The 22,026-nt window shown below is 52.2% G+C and overlaps 8 protein-coding genes and 2 non-coding genes across 10 annotated transcripts; 5 read left to right on the forward strand and 5 right to left on the reverse strand.

The window, feature by feature from the left end:
• Window positions 1–55: 55 nt before the first annotated feature.
• On the forward strand, window positions 56–1,988 carry GCN5_2 (histone acetyltransferase; the record flags this gene model as incomplete). The annotated part of the gene is given in 3 exon segments (XM_062886701.1): window positions 56–180; window positions 195–399; window positions 474–1,988. 3 exon segments carry the CDS (start codon window positions 56–58, stop codon window positions 1,542–1,544), a joined length of 1,401 nt encoding a protein of 466 aa, XP_062749837.1. The 3' UTR covers window positions 1,545–1,988.
• Window positions 1,989–2,574: 586 nt separating this feature from the next.
• Window positions 2,575–5,517, forward strand: QC762_122860 (uncharacterized protein). Its single transcript, XM_062886702.1, has 4 exons — window positions 2,575–3,034; window positions 3,084–3,664; window positions 3,714–5,350; window positions 5,494–5,517. Exons 1-3 carry the CDS (start codon window positions 2,942–2,944, stop codon window positions 5,323–5,325), a joined length of 2,286 nt encoding a protein of 761 aa, XP_062749838.1. The 5' UTR covers window positions 2,575–2,941; the 3' UTR covers window positions 5,326–5,350; window positions 5,494–5,517.
• Window positions 5,518–5,963: 446 nt separating this feature from the next.
• QC762_122870 (uncharacterized protein) lies at window positions 5,964–8,956 on the reverse strand. Its single transcript, XM_062886703.1, has 2 exons — window positions 7,077–8,956; window positions 5,964–7,021 (listed from the first exon to the last, which is right to left on the reverse strand). Exons 1-2 carry the CDS (start codon window positions 7,363–7,365, stop codon window positions 6,570–6,572), a joined length of 741 nt encoding a protein of 246 aa, XP_062749839.1. The 5' UTR covers window positions 7,366–8,956; the 3' UTR covers window positions 5,964–6,569.
• Window positions 8,957–9,133: 177 nt separating this feature from the next.
• On the forward strand, window positions 9,134–9,223 carry QC762_0023400. The gene has a single exon. It is a non-coding gene; the product is annotated as a tRNA-Phe (tRNA).
• Window positions 9,224–9,626: 403 nt separating this feature from the next.
• GLO3 (ADP-ribosylation factor GTPase activating protein, ER-Golgi transport) lies at window positions 9,627–11,359 on the reverse strand (the record flags this gene model as incomplete). Its single annotated transcript, XM_062886704.1, has 4 exons — window positions 9,627–9,982; window positions 10,045–10,956; window positions 11,029–11,164; window positions 11,288–11,359. 4 exons carry the CDS (start codon window positions 11,357–11,359, stop codon window positions 9,627–9,629), a joined length of 1,476 nt encoding a protein of 491 aa, XP_062749840.1.
• A 221-nt stretch (window positions 11,360–11,580) lies between these two features.
• Window positions 11,581–12,735, forward strand: TIM21 (mitochondrial import inner membrane translocase subunit tim21). Its single transcript, XM_062886705.1, has 2 exons — window positions 11,581–12,263; window positions 12,328–12,735. Exons 1-2 carry the CDS (start codon window positions 11,745–11,747, stop codon window positions 12,529–12,531), a joined length of 723 nt encoding a protein of 240 aa, XP_062749841.1. The 5' UTR covers window positions 11,581–11,744; the 3' UTR covers window positions 12,532–12,735.
• Window positions 12,736–13,178: 443 nt separating this feature from the next.
• Window positions 13,179–15,747, reverse strand: QC762_122900 (uncharacterized protein). The gene is made up of 5 exons (XM_062886706.1): window positions 15,334–15,747; window positions 14,973–15,137; window positions 14,040–14,914; window positions 13,527–13,979; window positions 13,179–13,499 (listed from the first exon to the last, which is right to left on the reverse strand). Exons 1-4 carry the CDS (start codon window positions 15,366–15,368, stop codon window positions 13,666–13,668), a joined length of 1,389 nt encoding a protein of 462 aa, XP_062749842.1. The 5' UTR covers window positions 15,369–15,747; the 3' UTR covers window positions 13,179–13,499; window positions 13,527–13,665.
• Window positions 15,748–15,897: 150 nt separating this feature from the next.
• On the forward strand, window positions 15,898–15,969 carry QC762_0023440. Its single transcript has one exon. It is a non-coding gene; the product is annotated as a tRNA-Cys (tRNA).
• A 441-nt stretch (window positions 15,970–16,410) lies between these two features.
• Window positions 16,411–18,926, reverse strand: QC762_122910 (uncharacterized protein). The gene is made up of 3 exons (XM_062886707.1): window positions 18,890–18,926; window positions 18,267–18,765; window positions 16,411–17,911 (listed from the first exon to the last, which is right to left on the reverse strand). The coding sequence occupies exons 2-3, from the start codon at window positions 18,367–18,369 to the stop codon at window positions 16,533–16,535; spliced, it is 1,482 nt and encodes a 493-aa protein (XP_062749843.1). The 5' UTR covers window positions 18,370–18,765; window positions 18,890–18,926; the 3' UTR covers window positions 16,411–16,532.
• A 71-nt stretch (window positions 18,927–18,997) lies between these two features.
• QC762_0023460 (uncharacterized protein) lies at window positions 18,998–21,679 on the reverse strand (the record flags this gene model as incomplete). The annotated part of the gene is made up of 4 exons (XM_062883118.1): window positions 18,998–19,844; window positions 19,899–20,046; window positions 20,095–21,482; window positions 21,548–21,679. The coding sequence occupies 2 exons, from the start codon at window positions 21,677–21,679 to the stop codon at window positions 21,372–21,374; spliced, it is 243 nt and encodes an 80-aa protein (XP_062749844.1). The 3' UTR covers window positions 18,998–19,844; window positions 19,899–20,046; window positions 20,095–21,371.
• Window positions 21,680–22,026: the final 347 nt, after the last annotated feature.

Raw genomic sequence — 22,026 nt, forward strand, 5'->3', positions numbered from 1 at the left:
CGCAGTGCGACATGTATCACCGTCACGTGGCAGTGGAACGGTATACTGCCTGCCGATGCAGGCAACCTACCTACCGACTCCGAGGCATTCTTTCCCATCTAGTGAGCAATTTCAAAAGAAGCTGTCGGCACCGACGATAAGTTTGTTAGCGACTGGTCACCTTACCCCAACCTCCAACACCCAACCTCCAACACCCACAACGACTACAATTTCCGCAATTACATGGCACCCGTTTCAAACAAGAGAACCAAAAAGATGAGCAATGGAAAGCGCGATGACTCCCAAGAACCGCTTGCGGCTCGGTTCGCCAAAAGAATAAAGCTCTCACACGATGTGCCAGTGACGAGTTCTTCGGTCAAACTCCCAGCTGCCTCTTTGAGGATTCCTTTCCCCGAAAAGGTGAGTAACTGCCACCGCTATCTCAGTCCTAGTTTGGATACCCTGACCGCGTTGCTGATCTGGTATTAATGTAGCCTGCAGTTATTGAGGAACGAAACGGTGAAATCGAATTCCGCGTGGTCAACAATGACGGCAGCCGAGAGCACATGATCATATTGACAGGCCTCAAGTGCCTGTTTCAAAAGCAACTTCCAAAAATGCCCAAGGACTACATTGCCCGCCTCGTCTACGATCGCGCCCATCTGTCGCTCGCCATCATCAAGAGACCGTTGGAGGTCATAGGCGGGATAACCTTTCGAGAGTTCCGCCAGCGGAAGTTTGCCGAGATTGTGTTTTGTGCCGTGTCGTCCGACCAGCAGGTTAAAGGATATGGAGCCCACCTCATGGCCCATCTCAAGGACTACGTCAAGGCAACCTCGCCAGTGATGCATTTCCTCACATACGCGGACAATTACGCGACAGGTTACTTTCAAAAGCAGGGCTTTTCTAAGGAGATCACCCTCGATAAGGCCATATGGATGGGTTACATCAAGGACTACGAGGGAGGGACGCTAATGCTCTGCTCGTTGGTCCCTCGAATTCGATATCTGGAGTCCGGTCGTATGCTTCTGAAACAAAAAGAGACCGTGCAGGCCAAGATTAGGTCTCTGAGCAAAAGCCATGTCGTCCATCAGCCGCCTGCTCAATGGATCGTTCAGAGCAACAGCGGCGCCGCTCTCACCCCCATCGATCCTCTCTCCATCCCGGCCATTCGAGCCACAGGCTGGTCCCCAGACATGGATGCCTTGGCCCGTCTCCCTCGTCGCGGACCTCACTTCAAGGAGATAAGACGCTTCCTGTACCAGATCCAAAACCACAAGCAGGCGTGGCCTTTTCTGGCCCCCGTTAATAGAGATGAAGTTCCGGACTATTATAAGATTATAGCCAACCCGATGGATCTCTCTACGATAGAGGAGAGACTGGAACACGATGCATACGCGACACCTAAGGATTTCATTGCGGATATGAAGTTGATTTTCAGCAACTGTCGTAAGTACAATGATGCCACGACGGTGTATGCCAAGTGTGCGGCGAAGTTGGAGAAGTACATGTGGGGTCTGGTGAAGGAGATCCCGGAGTGGTATGAGCTGCTTGAGGGCCAATGATTTCTGTGTTTCATTTTGGGGAGAGGTGAGGCGGGTGGTTTGAAGCTGGGTCCTGAGCGGTTTCATACAGAGTAGAGGCATGCTTCGGGCGTTTGTCTTTCTGTTCAACAAGGCTTCATAGTAGTCCAACTGGTCCAGCAGCTCTTATCCATGTTATGGGCTTTGTACTCATCATTTTCTGATGTAATCAACTTATGTCACATTTGAATGGTAGAGCCATACACCGGTTTGGTCTTCGTTGTTCCTAAAACCGCATAACCCAAGTTGGAGCCGGGGAATCTGTTGGGGATGTTGGATCATTTTGAGACTAAGCTGAGGTGGATGAAGAGGGAGTAAACAATCAATAGTACATAAAAATAAGTAGCATTGTTGAGCAAGTATAGGTAGTTACCTCTATCAAATGTCCGGCCTTGCAAGGAAAAAATATTTCAAGATCTTCTTTAATGGTCACAACAGTATGGAGTAGTTGTGATATCTCAGAGCATTCGAAATCAAGTTCCAACATGACCAGTATGTCCCTCGACCGCGCTCGTTGGGGACATCATGCAGGTTCAAGAGATCACCGGTCTTGACAGCTGATGAAATTTGAAAAATCAAAAGGATACAGATCCATTGCCACCATGTATTCGTGGGCTCTGACATATTGTGAAATTCTGCTGTGGTAGGCACTTGACAGACCCAGATCACTTACAGCCTTGTGGCATTGATGAGGTAAAAAGGTGTTGTAAGTGAGGCCTGGCCAATCATGTTACACGACTTACTGGTTTGCGCACGGTCCATCCCAGATCCCAAAGCCTCTCACTTCAGCCGGGCTCTAACATCTTATTAGACATCATTAGAATTAAAGATTGCCCTTCTAACAGAAACTTTGCTTCTCCATCACTTTTTGTCTACATAACTAACAACATGCATGTTGATTGGATTATGGCTTCCTGTTGGCGTGCCCTTACAGTGCACCCGCTCGCCGACTGACGGCCCGGCGTGAGTCACAGGCCGTGTTCACAGCCGTCCAATGGAGACCGGGGCGGGATTTGAGTGCTGTTGGTGCCGGGACAGAAATGCGTGCGGGGCAGCAGCGTGCCGTCAGTGTCCATGCAGTTGTGTCTCACTTGTGTTGGAACAGCTCATGATCACCAACACTGACTGGCCCAGCAAGGCAGTGAAGCAGAAAACCGACACCTGCAATCGTGCATCTCACGCCGACATCGAGAGAGAGCGCAGACTCTATTTGTTTACGAGAGCCCGATTCCTCACGACTACCATCACATCTTATCTCTAAGGGCATCCAGCCATTGTGCGCCCTTGATATCGAGGTTTTTGACAACTGCGGAATTTGTTCCACTCTTTGTAGAGCCTGAGCCGCCTGCCTCCCGCCCAACCTCAAACAGCCTGGAAAAATGACGTCCGCCAACTCCACTTCCGCAACCACTATTCTTTGCACATGCAAACAAACCCGCTTTCACATCTCTGATCGTCCCAACTACCGCGAGGTTTGCCTCCCACCTATCACACTCGATTTTCCCACTAACTTCCCTGTAGCTTGACATCTCAGGCCTCAACATCACCATCGTGCCCGATACCTCTTCCCTCTCTTCAACAACTACAAAGAAAGGGAAGGGTAAGGCTGGAGCAGAGGGTACCGAGATCCTGAGCAATGCCGACCTAAAGCTCAAGGCGGGCGCACGATACGCTCTTGTCGGCCGCAACGGGGCTGGCAAATCCACTTTGCTGAGGGCCATCAGCGAGAAGCTTATCCCCGGAATACCGGAGGAGGTCAGAGTGGGAATACTCCAACAGACTGGTATACCTGACGACGCAGACGACGATGAGTGGAAGGATGGAGGGCCCGAAACAGTAGGGCAGACAGTACTGGAGCAGGTGGTAGACCGAGCTACTGCCAAGGGTGAGGTGGAGAAGGACATCAAACAATTGACGAAAGGAGTCAACGATCCTGACCCATATGGGACTCTGAGAGCTGTGCGGAAGTTGAAGTACGAGAGAATGCAAAAGAAGCTGTTTGTCTTGGACAAGGACGCCAGTCTAAGGAGCGGAGCGAGGGGGTTACAGGCCAGAAAGGCGTTGGTGGAATTTGAGAAGGAGGTTGAAAAAGCTGAAAAGATGTGAGTTTGTTCAGAGGTACCAGGACAGGTGATAGTAACCATACAACAGGAATGATCAGCCAGAGGAGGAAATCTCGGCCGAGATACTGCAAGCAGAGATCCAAGAGGCGGCAGATATGCTTGCAGAGCTGGAACTACAAGTCGAACCAACTCGGTTGGCTGACATTGAGTCCCAGGCAAAGAAAATCTTGACCGGCCTAGGGTTTACGGATGCTTACATGGCCAGGCCCGCAAACACCCTCTCAGGAGGATGGCAGATGCGGAGTAACCTTGCCGTGGCTCTGCTTCAGGAGACAGATATCCTGATTCTGGACGAGCCGACCAATTTTCTCGACCTTCTCGGTATCATCTGGCTTCAGAAGTACCTGGAGGGGCTGGAGGACATTCACCCTACACCTCCCACTCTAATCTTGGTGTCCCACGATCGCGACTTCACCTCCACGGTGTGCACTGATCTGATGATACTCAAAGACAGGGGCCTCGCCTACTTCCACGGCGACCTGCCAACCTACGAGGCTGCCCAGGCCGAGCGCAAGCTCTACCTCACCAAGATGAAAGACGCCCAAGACAAGCAGAAAGCCCACATTCAAGACTCCATCCAAAAGAATATGGCTGCGGGCCGGAAGAACGACGACCAGAACAAGCTCCGCCAGGCCAAGTCCCGTCAAAAGAAGCTCGACGACCGTTGGGGCATGCAAGTTAACGCAAAGGGCCACAAATTCAAGCTCAACCGTGACATGGCTGGCTATCACGAATCGGCAAGAGAGGCAATTGACATCCCTAAAGATGACAAGTCTGTGTCTATCTCCTTGCCTCTTCCGCCAGACCTCCGCTTCCCCGGCCCGTTGATATCACTTGAGAATGTCAGCTTCCGCTACAAGATCAAAGGCAGGCCGGCTCACCTGGTTGTACCGACGCTCCAAGACATCACCCTGTCTGTCTCCATGGGCGACCGCATTGGAATTGTCGGTCTCAACGGTGCTGGCAAGTCGACACTCATCCGGCTACTAGTCTCGGATCCTACCTCATCGACTTCTGGATCGATGTCCGGTGCAATTCAGAAACACCCGCGGCTCAAGCTAGGGTATTATTCCCAGCATGCAGTCACCAGCCTGCTATCTCTTGGCCGGGCAACACCATCTCTCACCGCTCTCTCTCTTTTAATGTCCGAAACTGCTGGAGTGATGGAAGAACCAGACGTGCGGGGACTGCTAGGATCTCTCGGTCTCCCAGGCCGTCTGGCATCTAATGTGCCGCTGACAAAACTTTCCGGTGGCCAGCTCGTCCGTTGCGAATTGGCCAGGTTGCTCTGGAGTCACCCACACTGCCTGGTGCTGGATGAACCGACTACTCATCTTGACTACGAAACTGTCACGGCCCTGCGGGAAGCGCTGAGATACTGGCCCGGCGCTGTTGTCTTGGTGTCCCACGACCGTTGGTTCGTCAAGGGTGCTGTGGAGAATCGGAAGGATGAGGATGTGGACAGTGATGGTGAAGCCAACGATGATGAGGAAGACGAGGAGGAGCAAAAAAGGAGGAGACTGGTGTATAAGCTCGTTGCTGGGAAGGAAGGGGGCAAGATGACGTTGCTTGATAAGGGTGGTGTCAGCCAGTTTGAAGAGGGAGTGGAGAAGAAGGTGAGGAAGATGATGGCCACCTAGGCTTCGAGGTAGTTTGAGGTCGAATGTATGTGAGCGACATTGTTTAGAAATGAATTTTGCTGCGAATTTGGTGCTTTCTGCTTGACGTTACTACCCTCCTCCTCAACTTCATCTTGTGAAAACTAATGATACCTAAACCTTTGTTGATAGCCTGGCGAATACAAACAGAACAACCCATGAAGAGCCCCCCTCCCTTCTCCCAAGCTCGTATTCCCATCATCAAGCACCAATGTACCGACTGTGCCTACTCTCGACGTTACACACCCTACAAGAAGCTAACGAGGATTCGAGCATGTTTTCCTTGACCAGCTCCCAGTAGCGCCGCGAAAGAGGAATCATGCACGCAATCATGATCGCCGGACCTCCGTATCCCTTTCTCTGACTGCCTTTTCTCCCTTATGATTCGCAGATCCCACAGAAGGACAAGCACCTCAAACATCTTCCCAGGTATTCCGTCGCCCAATTGTTTGCTTCCCACAACAGAGCTACTCGGAGATTGGTACGCTGTGCTCGCTCAACCACCCGTATTTCCATTTAGACGGCCAATAAAACCTTTACACCTCGTGACCGAGAAGCCATGCATCTGGATATTGACAGCCCTGCATAAACATGTCTTGCAGCTGCTGAAGAAAAAGCAAGCATCCGACGATTCAACAAAAGAAGAACACGTCACAAGAAGCAGGACCAAAAATCTGTGCAAAGTTGGTATGTTACTGTCTCCAGCGTAATTATAGGACAAGAAGTCTTCTACAATCCCTCTCTTCCATTCTCTCTTACAACATATTCCGTAACAAAAAAAATCACAAAATGCCCGAGACAATCCGTCCAAGAACAGTCTCGGCAGAGTATCAAGTCGAAGAGTATAAAACAAGAAACCCAGCTGGCTTCCCCCCTCGCATCCAGTCCTGTCCTTGACCCCCGGAAGTTCCCACACCCACAGGGCATGATGGCCAAAAAAAAACAAAAAAACAAGCACGCTGCGTCGTAAAGTGGTTTCTAAAGCATCCCTGGAAAATTAACGTGCTCCTTTGCCCAATATCCTTTGGCAGAAAAAAAACCAACCAAATCCATTTGTCGCCCGGAAACACGCAACATTCCAACTCTGCACAAACAAAGGTGATTAAGGCTTAGGTGTGCGGGCTATCAGGTCGTGTCTCATGTCTCGTAAAAGCAGTGTGCCCTCGGAAATCCATTGTCCTGTGGTGTTCATGTCGAACCTCCGAGGATTTGGTGCCGTTAGGAGTTTAGAGAAGAGCGACAACACCGGCAATGAGGAGCAGGGCGCTGACAGGAGCGGCGAAGGTACCAGCGGCACCCTCAGCGATGTTGGAGACGGAAGGAGCAGGTGCGGAGGGCGAGGGAGAGGTGCCAAGGGAGACGGTGCTGTTAGACGCGCCACCGGTAGCAGAGGCGGAAGCCGAGGCAAGACCAGAGCTGGTGATGGTGATGGCAGCCGAAGTAGAGTTCTTACCACCAAAGACGATCGAGCTGCTGGCACTGGTACTGGTAGTTGTGGGAGCGGTGGAGATGACCTCGGAGCTGGTGGTAGAGGTCGAAGTGGCAGGAGGGGTCTGAGAGACGAGACCACCAGTCACCTCGAATGCAGCAGCGCAGGCCTCAAGGTCCATAGAGTTGGGGCAGCACCACGTCTCACCGGCCTTGTCGGCTGTGCAGTAGTAGCCAGCGTCGCAGGAGTCTATGTTACGCGTTAGTCATGAGCTTTTCCAAACATCACGATTGCCAGCACATACTGCCAGACTGATCGGGGCAGCACGTCTGAGCCGCTTGAGCGTTGAAGCAGTGCACCTGGTTGTCGGTGGAAGCGCAAGTTGTGTAGCCGGCACCGCAAGCCTCCTCGCAAGTGTTTCCCTCTCCACACACGGCCTGCTCTGGCTGGTACCCGGGGGCATCTTGACGGCGACCGATGGAGAACAGGGAGCGGGTCGACATCTTCACGAGCTGAGGCTTGTAGGGTTGCTCGGCAGCGACATTGACGGCGAAGGCGAGAGCCGCCAGAGCGGTGATGGATTTGGCGAGCATTGTGATGGATTGATTTGGTGAGTTTTGAGGTATTGGGTAGCGCGTTCAAATCGAGGATCGAGGAGGGCGGTAATTAAATTGGCGGACAAAAATATGTCGTTCGTAGCCGATGTTGCAAAAACGAATGGATCGAGTACAGGACTCTGGAAAGGAATGACAATTTCTTCAGGTGAAGAGGCGATGGGTGGCCAAACAGAAGCAAAAGGTGAGCAGAGGGAGAAATGAGGGCGACGGGGCGGTTAAAAACGAGCGCGAGGATCTGGGCACTCTGGGGGGGTGCTGGGGGTGGACGGGCCTCTTGACGATAGCGGGAAGGTATCGCTGCCGCAGACTCTTGCGGCCAGGGTACACATTCGACCCTGCCAATTGGCAGCCAAGCAACCATTTGAGACCATCTCCTTAATTTTAGCGTTGGGCATTGCTTCCCTGCGCGGCACGGTACCTGCGTCTGGTTGTGCGGTGTTCCTGGCAGACAGCAGCAAGCCAGGAACCGGGCGCCAATGACAGATGGGCGGGCAAGCTCATCCCAAAATTCCCAATTCAGTCAGGAAATCAACAGCTCCGTTTCCCAATGGCAGCTTCCACCTGCTCTTCCAGTTCAGATGAGTGATTTCCCTGTTCTCCCCCCTACCGCTCGCTGCCTCACGCATGAAGCAAGCCTGACGTGGTGGTCCCATCTTCAACGTCGCGTGCGTCTGTGTCGGCGCGCTCTGTGGTCGCCGTGGACAGCCAAGAGGTTGCCAACAAGGCCTTCCCTGAGCAACGGTGGATGTCAAGGGCAGTTCTGGGCCCAACAAGGAGGCCAGCGGTTTCTCAATCTTCGATTTTCCGGCGACCTTGCCGTGGGAAATTTGTCGCTGGCAACACCCCGGCAGGAGTTTTCTGTTTCGATGCACACCAAGCCGGAGCAAAGCAAATGAGGCCAAGCAACTCCCGATACACCTCACCGTTAATCTCGGGGGATCTTCAGAGAACAATCTGGATTGCTGTGATATCGATAGCCTCATACCCATTCTCCACAAGCTCTCTCTATCGAGCATAATAGAACAAAGATTCCCGACAATTCTCAAGCGCCAACGGACGGCGAAACGCCATTTCCGCATCTGTCTGTTTCGACCGAACTGACTTTGCCAGCTTGCGCCGTTCAAGTTGGCGGCAGCTTTGGGTTCCATCATGAGGTAATTTGACTGGCTGTCAGTGCACGGTTCATCTCGACTGTTTCAAGCGATCGACATGGCCCGAGCGTCTCTGGCTATCAACAGGCGGTAATGGTGGCCGGTCCCACTTTCATGCCGGCCCGTAGCCGCAATTTCGGTCGGCCTTCCGCAGAATTCTCGGTTCGGGGGTGGTTGGGACCGGGGCAGCTGGAGTTTCGGCGGCATGATCAGTGACCTTTGAGATTGGGGACTTGTGAAATCTGGGGAAGTGTTTTGGAGCTCACCACTTGCTTCTTGTCACCGGCCACTCCAAAGCGTCGGTTTTGTGTTACCCCTGACTCGCTCCACTCACCACAGTAGCATAGTGTAGTTTTCAAGCTAACGAAGGTTGTGCGAAACAAGATGTACCATATATGATTGACGTGGGATACTCGATACATACATTTATATATAAAATTATCACAGGGATAGGTTTTAGGGTGAGCAATGAGCTTGGTGAGGGGGCGTTATCTCTAAGCCTTGTCCAAGGGTTCCAAACCCCAACCGCCGCAGCCCACTCCCACAACTCCACACATAATCCCACTCCCGAGTCAAGAACAACACGACAGCAAGCGGGTTTAGCTCAGTTGGGAGAGCGTCAGACTGAAGTCAACTTCAGGAAGTCAATCTGAAGGTCATGTGTTCGATCCACATAAACCGCAAGCATCATTTCTTTTGCTTCTCTCAAACCATCCCCTCCTCCCTCCCTCTGAAGGAAGATAATATTACCTTTTTGGCATCGTTTCTCCCGGCCTCCTTGTTGACCTTGTGTGAGGAGGATGAGTTTGGCAGCTATATATCATGTCGAGATTAGGCCGCTTTAATATAACACCACGTCGTGCTTTATTTCTCTAACTCGAGTAAATAAGATAACTACCAAGAACCAACCAACCTACACCCCCTTACAAACCCCAAAGACAACTAAATCACCAAACATGCCCGCTGTTCTGCTTGCTAAATTTAAACTCCCCACCTCCCTTCGCAATTCCCACCAGCCCACCAATCCCTCAACATTACAAATTGATATTTCCTTTTTTCCCAACCCCTTCCAAAAAAAAATCAATTCTAGTTCCCTAAATAAGCCCTGATGGCTCCCTGCAACCTCCCAGCACCCTCCCCAAGCAGATGCGTTAGGTTCTCGAGGTCGTCGCCAGCAGTAATGCCGAACCTCCTGACAAAATCCTTCGCGGCGCTCTCCAAGTCACCATAATCATCCATGCCGCCGCCGGGCATATCGTCAGACTCCTCACGCCCAAAGTATGCATTCGAAGAGATAGCAGAGGCACCCTCAAAACCGCCCAGGCGGGACTTGGCTTCAGCCTGTGCCTCAGCGTTGAACATGCCCTTGCCGAAGAATTCGTCTGAAGAAATGGCCTTCTGAGTGCCGAACTTCTTGCGGGCATAGTTGTCATTGTCATCATCTGCAAGGGAAAGCTGGATTAGTATCACGCCTCAACAGCCCTAAAATGATAGCAGAACTCACCATCAACATTGCCCTTGATAGGTCCAACAGACCCGAAGCCACCAGCGTTCTTCTTTGCTGTGGAAGCAGCGGCGGCAGCCTTCTGGGCACCAATCTGCCCGAATCCAAGTCTGCCCATACCCATACCCAAACGCTCCATCTCCGAAGCCGACTTTTCCCTTGTGTGAGAAGCCGAACCGTATCCACCACTCCGAGCCGAGCTCACAGGTGTGGGAGATAAAATGGCAGCACCGGTATCCTTCTTGGCAGCAGCGGCCTTGGAGCTCTGTTCTTCAGCTTCGGGATCATAGCCCAGCTTCTCGATACGCTCAGCCTCCTCCTTGGCCTTCTTCTCCGCCTCGTCAAAATCAATGACCACATCGCCACCCAACTTCTTTGCGCCGAGCTTGGTTGCTACCTTCTTCGCGCCGAGGACGTTGGCCTTGCGGGGCCCAGTAGTTGTCTTCTTCAAGCTGGAAGAGGTGACGATGCGGCCGGCAGCAGGCTTGGACTCGCCATCGGTCTTAGCCAGAGGGGAGGCGGTACGCGAAATATCCTTGCCGTTCTGGGCTGCGCTGCTTAATGGAGAGGCGGTGCGCCCGACAACGGGAGGGGTGGCGGTTCGTGAAATTGGCGGTGTAGGCTTCTTGATGGCCGGCTTGTCCCAAGATGAGAAGAAGTCATCTTCCTCTTCGGCGGGTGCCTCGGCGGCGTCGCCACCTTCCTCAAGAACGACCTCTTCGGGGAACTCCTTGGCGTCCCTCGCGGCTCTCTTCTTGAGTTCCTCCTTGTACTTGGTCGCGGCAGTGGAGCTGTACTTGGTCTTGGGGTCCTTGCTGTTCAGCGCGGCAGACCCGCCGTTGGACTGGAAGAACTTGGTCGCGGACTCGTTTCCGCCAACTTTCATGATGCGGAGCTGGTCCCATTGCCACTCTGTATTATAGCATGGTTAGTTATTATGGGCTCTTGTTGTCGAAAGCACACGAACGCGAAACGGGGACATACGGTCGAGGTTAGTAGACCGAACAAAGGAGATGTGGACACCGAGGTTGCGATGGTGGGCCGAGCAATCGAGGCAGAGGTAGATGCCAAAAGGAACGGAGGTCCATGTTGGGTTCTTTTGACCGCAGTCGAAGCAGATCTGTCACGGGGAAAGGAATCCGTAGTTAGTAAACCGTTTCCATCATCGCGGGTGGGCGTGGCCGTGGTCTCGCGACCGAACTCGGCACCTTGCTGGCAACGCGAGGAGATATGGATGGCTTGCCTTATTAGCCTGCTTGGACTTGAGTTTCTCAAAGAGCTTGAGCGACTGCTGCTTGGTAGCGAGGCCGCTCATTGTGTCTGGTGTGTAACGGTTGGCTCTGTAGTTAAGTGTGCTGGCGGTCTCGGATAGTAAAGTTCAAAGGGTGAAGTGCGGTCGAGGCTCGTGAACGTTCAATGGTGATCCAGTCAGGGGACAACGGGCCACAATTTCGCTGCCCAGGAATCCATCCATGTGGCATCAAGTCAATCCACTAACCCTGAACTGGCTTAGTGCTGAGCTGCCCCACGTCTGCACCCACGGGCCACCTTGAGTCTTTTCCCCGCCGAGGAAATGCCGGGGCGGCAGAAGCCTGGGGCCCTGCAGCTTGAAGCTCCCACTTGACCTCACCTTGAAGGAGGCGGACAGCCTTCGAATCACGATATCTATTGCGTGGAGCAATGGATAATCCCCAACCGCCATGATGATCAAATCCCACCTAACCCCAGTTCTTCGGCTTCGAACCCTCCCTTCCACCTCCCCAGTGGTCAATCTACGTGCCCTTCAACCCCGCCATTACGCAACCCACCACCAAACTTCGTCCTCCAAATCCGAACCAGAAGTTAAACGCCGCTCCGTCACGCCCTTCAACGACACCGGCTCTGTCCCATGGTCCTCCCTTTCGATCCTTGAAAAGGGCGCTCGCGCCAGCCAGCAAACCTTCAACTTCGGCCTCGTTATCCTCGGTTTGACCCTCACCTCTGGCGTGCTCTACGTGCTCTACACCGAGGTCTTCTCGCCCTCCTCCCGGACAGCCTACTTCAACCGCGCCGTTGACCGTATAAAGGCCGATCCGCGCTTGATTGGGCTCCTGGGAGATGGCAAAAAAATCGAGGCATTCGGAGAGGAGACCGGCAACAAGTGGCGGAGGGCGAGGCCGATCGCCTCGAGTGAAGTGACGGATCGGAATGGGGTTCAGCATATGTACATCAACTTCAACGTGCGTTATACAGCTAGCGAGAAATGACTGAAGGAAACATGCTGACATCCCATCATAATAATAGCTCAAGGGACCGAAAGGTACTGGCACGGCTTTTGTACACCTTTTCAAGCCGGTTGGAGGGAAACAGTGGGAGTACAGGTACTTTTATGTTGATGTAAAGGGCCAACAGAGGATCTACCTGGAGAACGCAGAGGCTGCCGCCGCAGTGGCTGCGAAGGAGAGGTCCAAGACCGATGGGATCAAGTTTCTCGGTATCAGGTGGTGAAGTCATCGCCAGGTGCGAGAGCGGCGTATGATAAAGGTATGTGTGTACAATATCAGTTGGCCGTGATGGAATTTCAGGGAAACTATGATCAAGGCGTTTTGAATTTCGACAGAGCTTAGGAATAGAAGCATATTATCAAAAGGAATCTCACATATACCCATCAAACCATATTTTAGCCATCTAAACTGTTGGTCAAAGTAGCCGCTTTGCCTCATATATTCATTGGTGAAAACTGGCAACTACTGAGTGAGCTAGGGCGCGATCTTTTGGCCGTAATTTTCGCTGAAAGTCTTCATATGAAGACTTTTAGAATGTGTGATCTTTTTCGTCTGAAACAGTTCATCAGCCAATTTAGATGGAAAACAGTTCCTGAAGAGAAGTCCGTGTATTTTAAACTCTGACTAACTATAGGCCTTTAAAACTCCACTTTCCCATGAAAGTCTTCATTAAAGAAAAAGGTGATGAAGACTTTCATACTGCACAGTATGGTCAATTACAGGGCCTTACAGCAAGCCATATCCACCGTAGGCCACCTTCTTCCAGGGCCATTATCTTGACTTCGACCGGTCTTCGATAGGGCCTTGACACGTACTGGCCAATACGTCAAAAAATACTTCATCAGGGGCACCGGGGCCTTGATGAAACCCTTCATGGAAATTCTTTCAAATGGCTGCTGTTTGGGCCAAAAGATCACCGCCCTAGTTACAGAGAGCGGACCATTAACACCCCTATGAACGTACACTAACCGTCATGATTCCAACCTGTAACCTTCTCTTCTTTCGTCTTTACCTGTGTTCCATCCCAACGAAACCATAAAAATTAAACACGACCTTTTGGTTTCCCTCCTCCCCACCCCCAAATTATCATTAATAAATGGAAGGAAAGCCAGCCGCCAAGACCCAGACAAACTCCTGCTGACAGTAAGAGACATTCTCCCTTATCTTACACCATGCTACGCTCTTCTTCGTCTTTTGTGCCGACGTGCTTCTCTTCGTCTTTTGCTCGGAGGTGCTCGTCCTCCCCCCAGCCGCACAGTTGTATTTTTTTTTTACGTTTCCTGAAACCGGAGCTAGAACAGGTGAAGCGCTTGAATAGGTAAGCCGGCACATTCCAAAGCTCAGTACCGGAGCCATTCTAATGCCCCTCATCCCCTTCCATCTTCGCGATCCACTTGTTCATCTGGCTAAACTTGTCCTCAAACGACTTTTGCAACTTCTCTGCCGCGCCCCACATGGGATCAGTCTCATTCCAGTACTCATAGCAGTTCGCAAATATTTGGTTCATGTCTGCCAGGAACTCCTGTTCGTCATTGTACTCCTTGTTGTCCATCTTGTTCTTCATCGTCGTCAAGTCCATGGGCTTCTTGACCACGTTGAAATAGTCGGGTACGCCATCGCGCTGGGGGTCTACGGGATCCTTGAAGGGCCCAACGACACGGGTCCAAAAGCCTGGTTATAGACGTTAATATTAGTTCAAGTAATGTGAGAGGAATGGTGAAGCGGGCTTACCAGGACCAGAGAGCATCCTGGCCAGTAGGTCTGCGCAAAAGTTCAGTTTCTGGTTCGTCGAAAACTGCTGGCTCGCAATCGCAGCTCCACTAGTGCGGCGCTTAGGGCCTGGTTTAGACGAGGCTTTTGGCACAGAAGCGGTGGCTCCCTTTGTCACCGTCTTGCGACCAGAAGCGGTCTGAGAGACAACAGGAGGTGACCCGTTGGCACCAGCTTCCGACACACGCTGCTTCTTCGCAGGTCGTCCTCCTTCCTGTCCCCCTTCAGTGTCACGTCGCTTCTCTGCGGCCGGGGCAAGGGCGGCAGGATCGGATCCAGCCCGCTCATCAAGGGGGGAGCTGTTCTCCAGTGAGCTCATAGCTACCACCAACTCACTCAACACCTCCTGCGGCAACGACCTCGCAAACTCTGTCCGGGACTCCGACGATCTCATATACTCGGCAGCCCACGAAAGGAGCAGCTTTCGTATCGAAGAGCCCTCGGGAGTATCTTTCCACACTTGTACAAGAAGTGGTGTTGCGGGAATGTGTTCGGTGATGCGTCTGCACTCAATCATGGCGTCCAGTGTCGCATCGCAGAGGCCGTCGATGCCGAGCATATGGCCAAGCTTCCACACGCCAATGAGTACATCATAGCTGGGAAGGTTATCCAGTGATGGGAAGACCTGACCCGTGTAGAGATAGTTTTGGCAGTACGCGAACACCTCGGTGGGTGTTTCTGGGAGTCTGACAATGTTCTCGATGGATTCTTGGTCTGCATTCTCGTCGAAGAACTTGCGGTAATAGGAGGACTTGGAGCACAAGAAGTCTTTTTGGATACCGAACGGTATCTCCTCGGGTCCGACTAAGGCGATGACAAATATGGGATGAGGTTCCCTGGGAAGATTGTCTATGTCAGTATGTGTGATGCTAATCATGCGAGGATGCGACTTACAGCCAGGAGAATGGTCGGTGTTCTTGTATGCTATTGGCTGGGCGCGCTACTTCAACTGGGGCGACATCACTCGCATTCTTGTCGGCAGCTTCTACGATAGTGACTACCTCAGCAGCGACGGCGACGGCATCCCCATTGGGCTGTGGTACAGGCTCTTCTGCCATTCTGCATGTGTGATTATTTGCGTTAGCCCATCGTCTCCTGGATCTTTACATGGCGGGGATCATGGAAATTACACGTCTCATGTTGAGATGAGAGACGTGATTCACCATGCCGGCAAGATGGTGGCTCATTTGATGGAATGATCAAAAGAATGTGTGCGCGAGAGTAAGTACTGTATGATACATCTCAATTGACATACCTATTATCCGTAGGCTCCTCCATGACTTCAAACATTGAGCCGAGTAAGACCAGTGTTGACCTCTAGTTGTTGATGAAGCAGTTACTGCCAGGCGCCGTGCGCTTTCTCAGACCAAGGATCAATTGGTGAGCGGCAGGTAGTTAATAATAATAGAAAGATGAGTGCCACCACGAATTGATGGCATATGATGTGCGAGCTCGGTGTGATTGTTCGAGACGAAAAGCAATGAGCTGTGTAAAGTCAAAAGTAAGATGAGCTTTGGCGAATGAACGTGAGATGTGATCCAGTCCAAGTTGCGGTTCGGTGACCCACTTTCATACTGTGCGGAGCAGCGGAAGGAATGCGGGAGGGCACTGTGTCAGCCAAACCAGCACGAAGAGTGGCAGGTATTATCAGGACTTGGAAGTACTGTGGATTGTTTTTTTTTTTTGAGGGTAATAAAATGTTAGGAAATGGCTTCATACTCATTATTTGCTCTCATTTATGTTGATATCTGACGGAATTTTACTTTTATAAGTGTTACATCCAGTTAGCACATCATCGATCAGCAGCTGATTCCTCTCAGGACGAATAGCTCAGGGGTAGAGCAACCGGCTGCAGTCCGGTAGGTCACGTGTTCAAATCACGTTTCGTCCTTACATTTTGCATCGTTTTTACATTCATTTATGTTTTTGCTATCATTTAGTTTTCGTCAGTCAATGCATCGTTTTATTTGTTCTGGGCTTGCCGGTTTCTCTGTGGAGTGTTGTTTCCAAAATATCCTCTGTATCAGTGGTTTAGGGCTTTGTAAGAGATTCTCATACCACGCCTCCAGGCTGCGAGTTTCCATCTTTCGGAGAACCAAGAAATTTAGAGGCGACTAGTTTGCATGAAAAGATAATAAATCCTTGCGCATAGTTTATGTCAATACTTTGAGTACAGCCTTTGTCATCATCTCAATCCATTTCACTTGGGGGCAAGATCTGTCTGTTCTGATAATGGCTACTCCTGCTTCTGATACGAACAGGACTTCGAAATGACCACTGAGCATTGCTTATTGTATGGTACTTTGGATTTACCGGAAGACCACGTAGCAGGCTTTGAGGGTTACGAATAAATAAATAAAAGGCTGTCAATATCGTAGAGTGGTATTTGCTGGTGCCTGTCCCCAGATCCCTGACGAATCTATACCTCAATATCTTCCTACTCCCCGGTAGATATTACTCCTTTCCCTCTTCATCAGTCTCGACCACTATTCCTCTCTTACCCATCCCCTTCTCTGCTCTCCGTCCCCTCACATGCCTCTCCACCCTCCTCGCATTCTCCGTCACCATCTCATACCTCGCCTTCTCACTGCTCCCTGCCTCCTCCCCCAGTTTATAACCTGCGTACATCACTATCCTCTCCACCTTCCCCCAAGCGCCCACCCAATCAACCATATCATGTCCGCTCTTCGACCACAGCGCCGAAGCCCATAGTCCGCAACCCGTCAAGTCCAGATGCTCGAGTCGATACAAACTCTTGCTTAACCGGTTCAACACCATGATCGCCTCTGTCCAGTCGTTGTCCAAACTGTGACTGTACGGTCCCGTGGCTCCATATTGGACCACCTGCCCCTGTGCAGTGACCATAGTAGCCAATTTTGCGTTGGGGGTAAGTGATGGCTCCGGCCAAAACGCCAGACTCAAGTGCGTCAAGTTCGGCATATGGGTAGCAAAAGAAAGCAAGTGCCGCCAGGAGACATTATGGGCATGTTCCGGATCGAGGGCCAGCGACAAGCGTGTCAAGTTGGGCAGCAGGGCGGCCGGTATTGACGGCTCGAGCGTTGGTTCGTCATCAGGTGCGTCCCATGAGTCTTTGGGATCAGCCGTTGATACAACAGCTGCCGCTTGGGGTGGGTATAAGAAATCCGACAGCTCGCGGATCTTGAGTGACCGCCCCAGCGACCAGGACAGGTCGAGACAGGAAAAGTCGTCGTTCACGACGCCTGGGGGGAGGAACTCTCCTTGTCGTTCCTGTTCATAGTGACTGTCCTCGTCGTCCTCGTACACCACAGGAGGAGGGGGGAGCAGGATGGCTCTCATGTCCTGCAGCGTCAGGCCTTTCTCACTATACAACCCAATATACGCCAGCAACGCCCCTCTCACGCGTGTTGGTAGCTCATAGAGAATATACCGGCAATATTCCACCTGCCAATCCCACGTCCTCGCAAACCCCTTCAGCACGAGATCCATCAAACTCCCCTTTGCAGGCAAGATCATACCCGGCAGCGGTCTTTGAGCATAATTCTGCGCCCCACCAAACTCAATCAACGTCCGAGGGTCACTATACAGACCACTCCCCGCAGGCCTGGATACCCAGCTCCGCGGGGGCGCCGGTCCCGGAGGCAGTCTCCTACCTGTGGCATCAACCCGCACCGGACGCCTTGGTGGCGGCGCCGGCGTCTCCGGCAGCTGAAGGATCTGCCGTATTGCTGGCGGAACAGTCGGCTGAACAAACGCCTCTGCTGGACGGATTTGCGATGAGCCACCGTCCCTCAGCCCCGCCCGACGCAAGTCGGCGAGCAGCTCATTGACGGAACGGTTCTGTTGTTGGTCGTCTGTGATGACAGGAAAGAAAGTATCGAGAGAATGTTAGTCTTGCTTAATCATCCCACTAAAGTGTATCTCACACCCTTTCCACAAACTGTTGGGTTTGTGTATGGGCCCCCGCCCCCCAGGGTAAACAAGATCAACACACACACACACAGAGGGTGTGGGCGAAAAAGAGTTCGATGGAGGGGGTGTCTAGAATGGAACTATCCAATTTACGGGCCAAACCGCCCCAAACCCGGTTCAACGTTCAACGGCTGCAGGGATACACGACGGGGAGGGGGAAAATGTGGACATCATGCGGGGCGCCGGTGTGGTACCAGCAGACAATAAAGAGAGAAAAAGAACTAAAACGAAACGCACCATGGTGGCTGTTGTGCCTGCTAGCAGCCGTACTGCTGCTGAGTGACGCTGGTGCTGTGGACTGCGGCTTGGAATACTGTTTTTGGTGTCTCTTCTTCGGCATTGATTACTTTGGGCTCTTGCTTCCTCTCTGAAATATCTAGAGCGAAACTATATAAAAACAAGGCCTTTGGGCGATGGCGAATTAAAAATAAAAATAACAAGGCTGCCAAAGCTCGTGACTGGTGCGCGTTTCTTTTTCTGGTGATTCGAAGAAAAAAAGGCAATGAACGGGTCGGTACCTAATGGACCGAGTTGCGCTTGCTTGTCTGTTTGTTGCGTGGGCGTGATGTGTGTGTTCTTCGGGAGCAAAGTAATGCAAATCGACAATCGACAATGCGGAAATCGGGGAATCGGAAACCGCTCAAGCTCACAAAAGTCACGGGAAGGCGGATGGATTGCAAATATGCTCGCCGCAATCCCAATACACAGTTGCCTTATTGCTTCGCCTTCCTGCCACCTAACTAGCAGGATTAGAAACGGACAAAGTGCTCAAGCTCGGTCAAAGAGGGGCGGCCAGAACACACAAGGACCTTTCTCGTGTGTCTATGTGATTCACTAGACTAGGAGGTTGGTAACCATACCTTAAGCACTACTGATTTCTGATATCTCAAAATGTACGTCATGTTTCCCGCTGTGACGGTGTGACTCCTCTCCGGCGGGCGGAGGCGGCGAACAAACTTATGATGGCCCCATGTTCCATAGACCCATTGCGGGCAGCGTATCACAGCCCAGCTGTCAGCCCAAAAGAGCCAGAAAGCGCCCCCCCAGCGGAGTCGCTAAAATCATTGTCAAAAACCGTTGGCCAAAGCGTTAACATCCCCACCACGAGACCCACTCCTTACCTGCCTGCGTTTTTTCTGTTCAGTTTAGTGGACTTTCTTTCAACCTCCCTTGCAAAAGACACCCTCACACAAAGACCGTATCTTGCTTGTGCTTCCCTCTTCGGAGAGGGGTGGGCAAGTGCACCGTTGCCTAGAGCCTAAATTTTCTCCTTGAAATCTTTAGTCCTTTCAGCTTATCCAGGTGGCTTACCCCCTAGGTTCTCCGGATCATCCCGAGAATAGAGAGCTCTCACACGAGGTTGCGAGATGCACCTGTCCCGTGCCCAGCTTCCAGGTTGCCAGGGGAAAAAAAGGGGGGGGGAGCACAGGTTGACGGCCTCTCATTGGATTTGTTCTTTTCGTTTTCTGCAGCAACACTGCCTAATTTTGCTTCTATTGTCTCTTCGGCATCGTAAACACCTATCAGGTTTGCATGCCTTTCCATTCGTCTGAAAAGTCTGCTCTTGCCTGCTTGCACCCGGAAGGCCCGAGATAGATGACTTGAATCAAGCAGAAACAGGCGATCTGATAACAACAACAACAACCAAGGAGTCAAATGTGGGGCGGGCTAGATATCACAACCGTCATTAGCCTCTATCGTGAACGACCTGCCAGTGAGTGACAGATTGGCCATGCTTCTATCTCATGTCATACATGAACATCATGCCTCACCTCAACTCTCTCTTTGGGTTAAGTCAGTCCCTTTGTTCTGGGTCTTGGAGATGGCTGTTAGAGGCAAAGGGTGTGTATTGAGCGCATCGATACTTACTACATGTACGTCGACTACCCACACCCATCAGCATCTTGGCCACGACACACTCCAGGGCATTCTCTGCCGCTGCATGTGGCTGGCTTCAATATTGACTTGCCGCAGCGAGAGGGGGAGGTCAACACGAGACACCTCACCTCTCACAAACCTGCGGCACTGTCAGGACGGGTACCTCTCACAAAAGTCGAATACATACCATCGTCCTGAGAACACGGGACGCCGGATCGGACCATTTACACAGAACAGCGTCGGACAAGGAGGCCAAGTCGCCATCTGCCATTCTGACAGGCAAGGAGGGAAAATAGGCCCTTCTATGGAGTCGGTCCTTCCACATCATTGCCCCTCATGATGACAGTGCTGATTGATGATCATGACCCCCTCAGCATTGCTGCTATTCTTGGCGTTTGACCGAAAGGCCTTTCGATGGCTGTGAATATGCCCTTTTCTCACGAATCGGGTCACGTCTTCGGGGTCAGGGATCTTTCCCGCTGGCCGTTCGGGGCCGAAGTGATATGGCAGCCTCTCCCCATGGTTTGCTATCATGGCTCAGCTGGCTGCAAACTCTTCCCTGCAAATTTTGATTGCTCTACGGTCTTTCCGCACCCTCCGAGGGGCTGCATGCCATGTTGAACAAGACAATCCCCTGTCCACCACGTTTAGCTGGCTGATCAAATGTCTTGTATCGTGGGTAGGCGCGGCTGGGTACCGACTTGGAACCCTTCGATGAGACTTCCTGGGCGTATCAGATCCTGTCTGTCTCTGATGAGTGGCTTGATCAGAGAAGCCCAGAGCCCCTGCTTTCCATCTTCACATCCTGGCTTCGGCCACGTGAGAGCAACGACAACGGCCGGAATGAATCCACCCCAGCCCCTTCCACCTCCAGCACTGGGGGGGGGAGAGGTGGCAATCACGGATCTTGTTCTGGGATCCATCGAGCCTCGGCGCCGCCCGCATCCGTCTGTGAGACCACGCAGTTCCTTGACTTGACAGCACCGAGCCGATAACATGTTCGCACGAGACAAGAAAGCCCATCCCTGAGCTTGTCAGCAGGGAGAGGCCAAGTAAGCTCTCCAACATGGCCTGTGGTACGATGCCACGAAAAACCTGGAGAAAAGCACCTGGCGGTGGTCGTCCCTCCTCTTGGACGCCTCGTCCCGGCAGGCCAAAGGGCTCGATGCGCGTGATGACACGCTTGTATGACGAGCAGCTGCGCGACGCGGTCTTCCAGACAAATCCCAAGCCAGTCGTCCGTCGCTCGCTCCGCAATCCCTGACCCCTTATATTGCTGTTTTGCGTCATGTTGCCCCTGTAAACAAGCGCTTGCCACGTAGTGTATATCGCGTCGGCGAACCGGAGGCCATCATCAGGTTCTTCCCAGAGAAACAGGTGCCAGCCACCCAGCGCTTGCCAATCTCCGCAAATCGATCGCCGTGTCCGCCTGGTTAGACTTGATCACGGAGCTTCTCTCGTTGATCACCGCATGAGACGCGCAGTCGTGCCATGGTCAGTTTCGACGCGGTGTAGGGTCTTGTGGCAAAGGAAGCGGTCCATGCTGTGAGAGTCTGGGCCTGACCGAGAAGAAGCCTGCCGGACCCGATTTGGACTGAGTTAGCGAACAAAACCGGAAGCAAGGTCAAACAAGAACCTACATTCGGAGAGAGGGAGGGGTGTTGCGCAACCTCAGTCGAGCGCAATCTACCTGAACGAGACTCTCCCAGCTGCGAGTCCTCGTCCACCGGTTCTCCTTTGGGTAGGAAACACACTGGCAGCTTGCAAACCATCTGTGGTGGGAGCTCCCGAGGAACTGGATCCAATGTAGATATTTCATCTGTTTGAGACCGGCTGGTCACTCAAAGGGGGGCTTCTTCCCGTCCGATTGTACATCGACACGCGTGTCGCCGCGTTGCCCGTTGTTGTCCCAACATTATTCCGCCTACCTTCCGACGCGAACTCAGCCGATCGTAGTTCTTCGCGGATGATATCGCTGAGGCACACCTCACGACGCCGATGTTGACAACTGGGGATCCCAATGGAGGGAAAACAAAAAACAAAAAAAAAGGTGCACGCTCTGATTGGGGGCCTTGTATGCACTCCAGCTCCAGTGCAGAATGGTATAGCCCCTTTTCTT

The sequence above is a fragment of the Podospora pseudocomata genome (genome assembly GCF_035222375.1).
Source record: "Podospora pseudocomata strain CBS 415.72m chromosome 1 map unlocalized CBS415.72m_1, whole genome shotgun sequence".
NCBI classification, from domain to species: domain Eukaryota; kingdom Fungi; phylum Ascomycota; class Sordariomycetes; order Sordariales; family Podosporaceae; genus Podospora; species Podospora pseudocomata.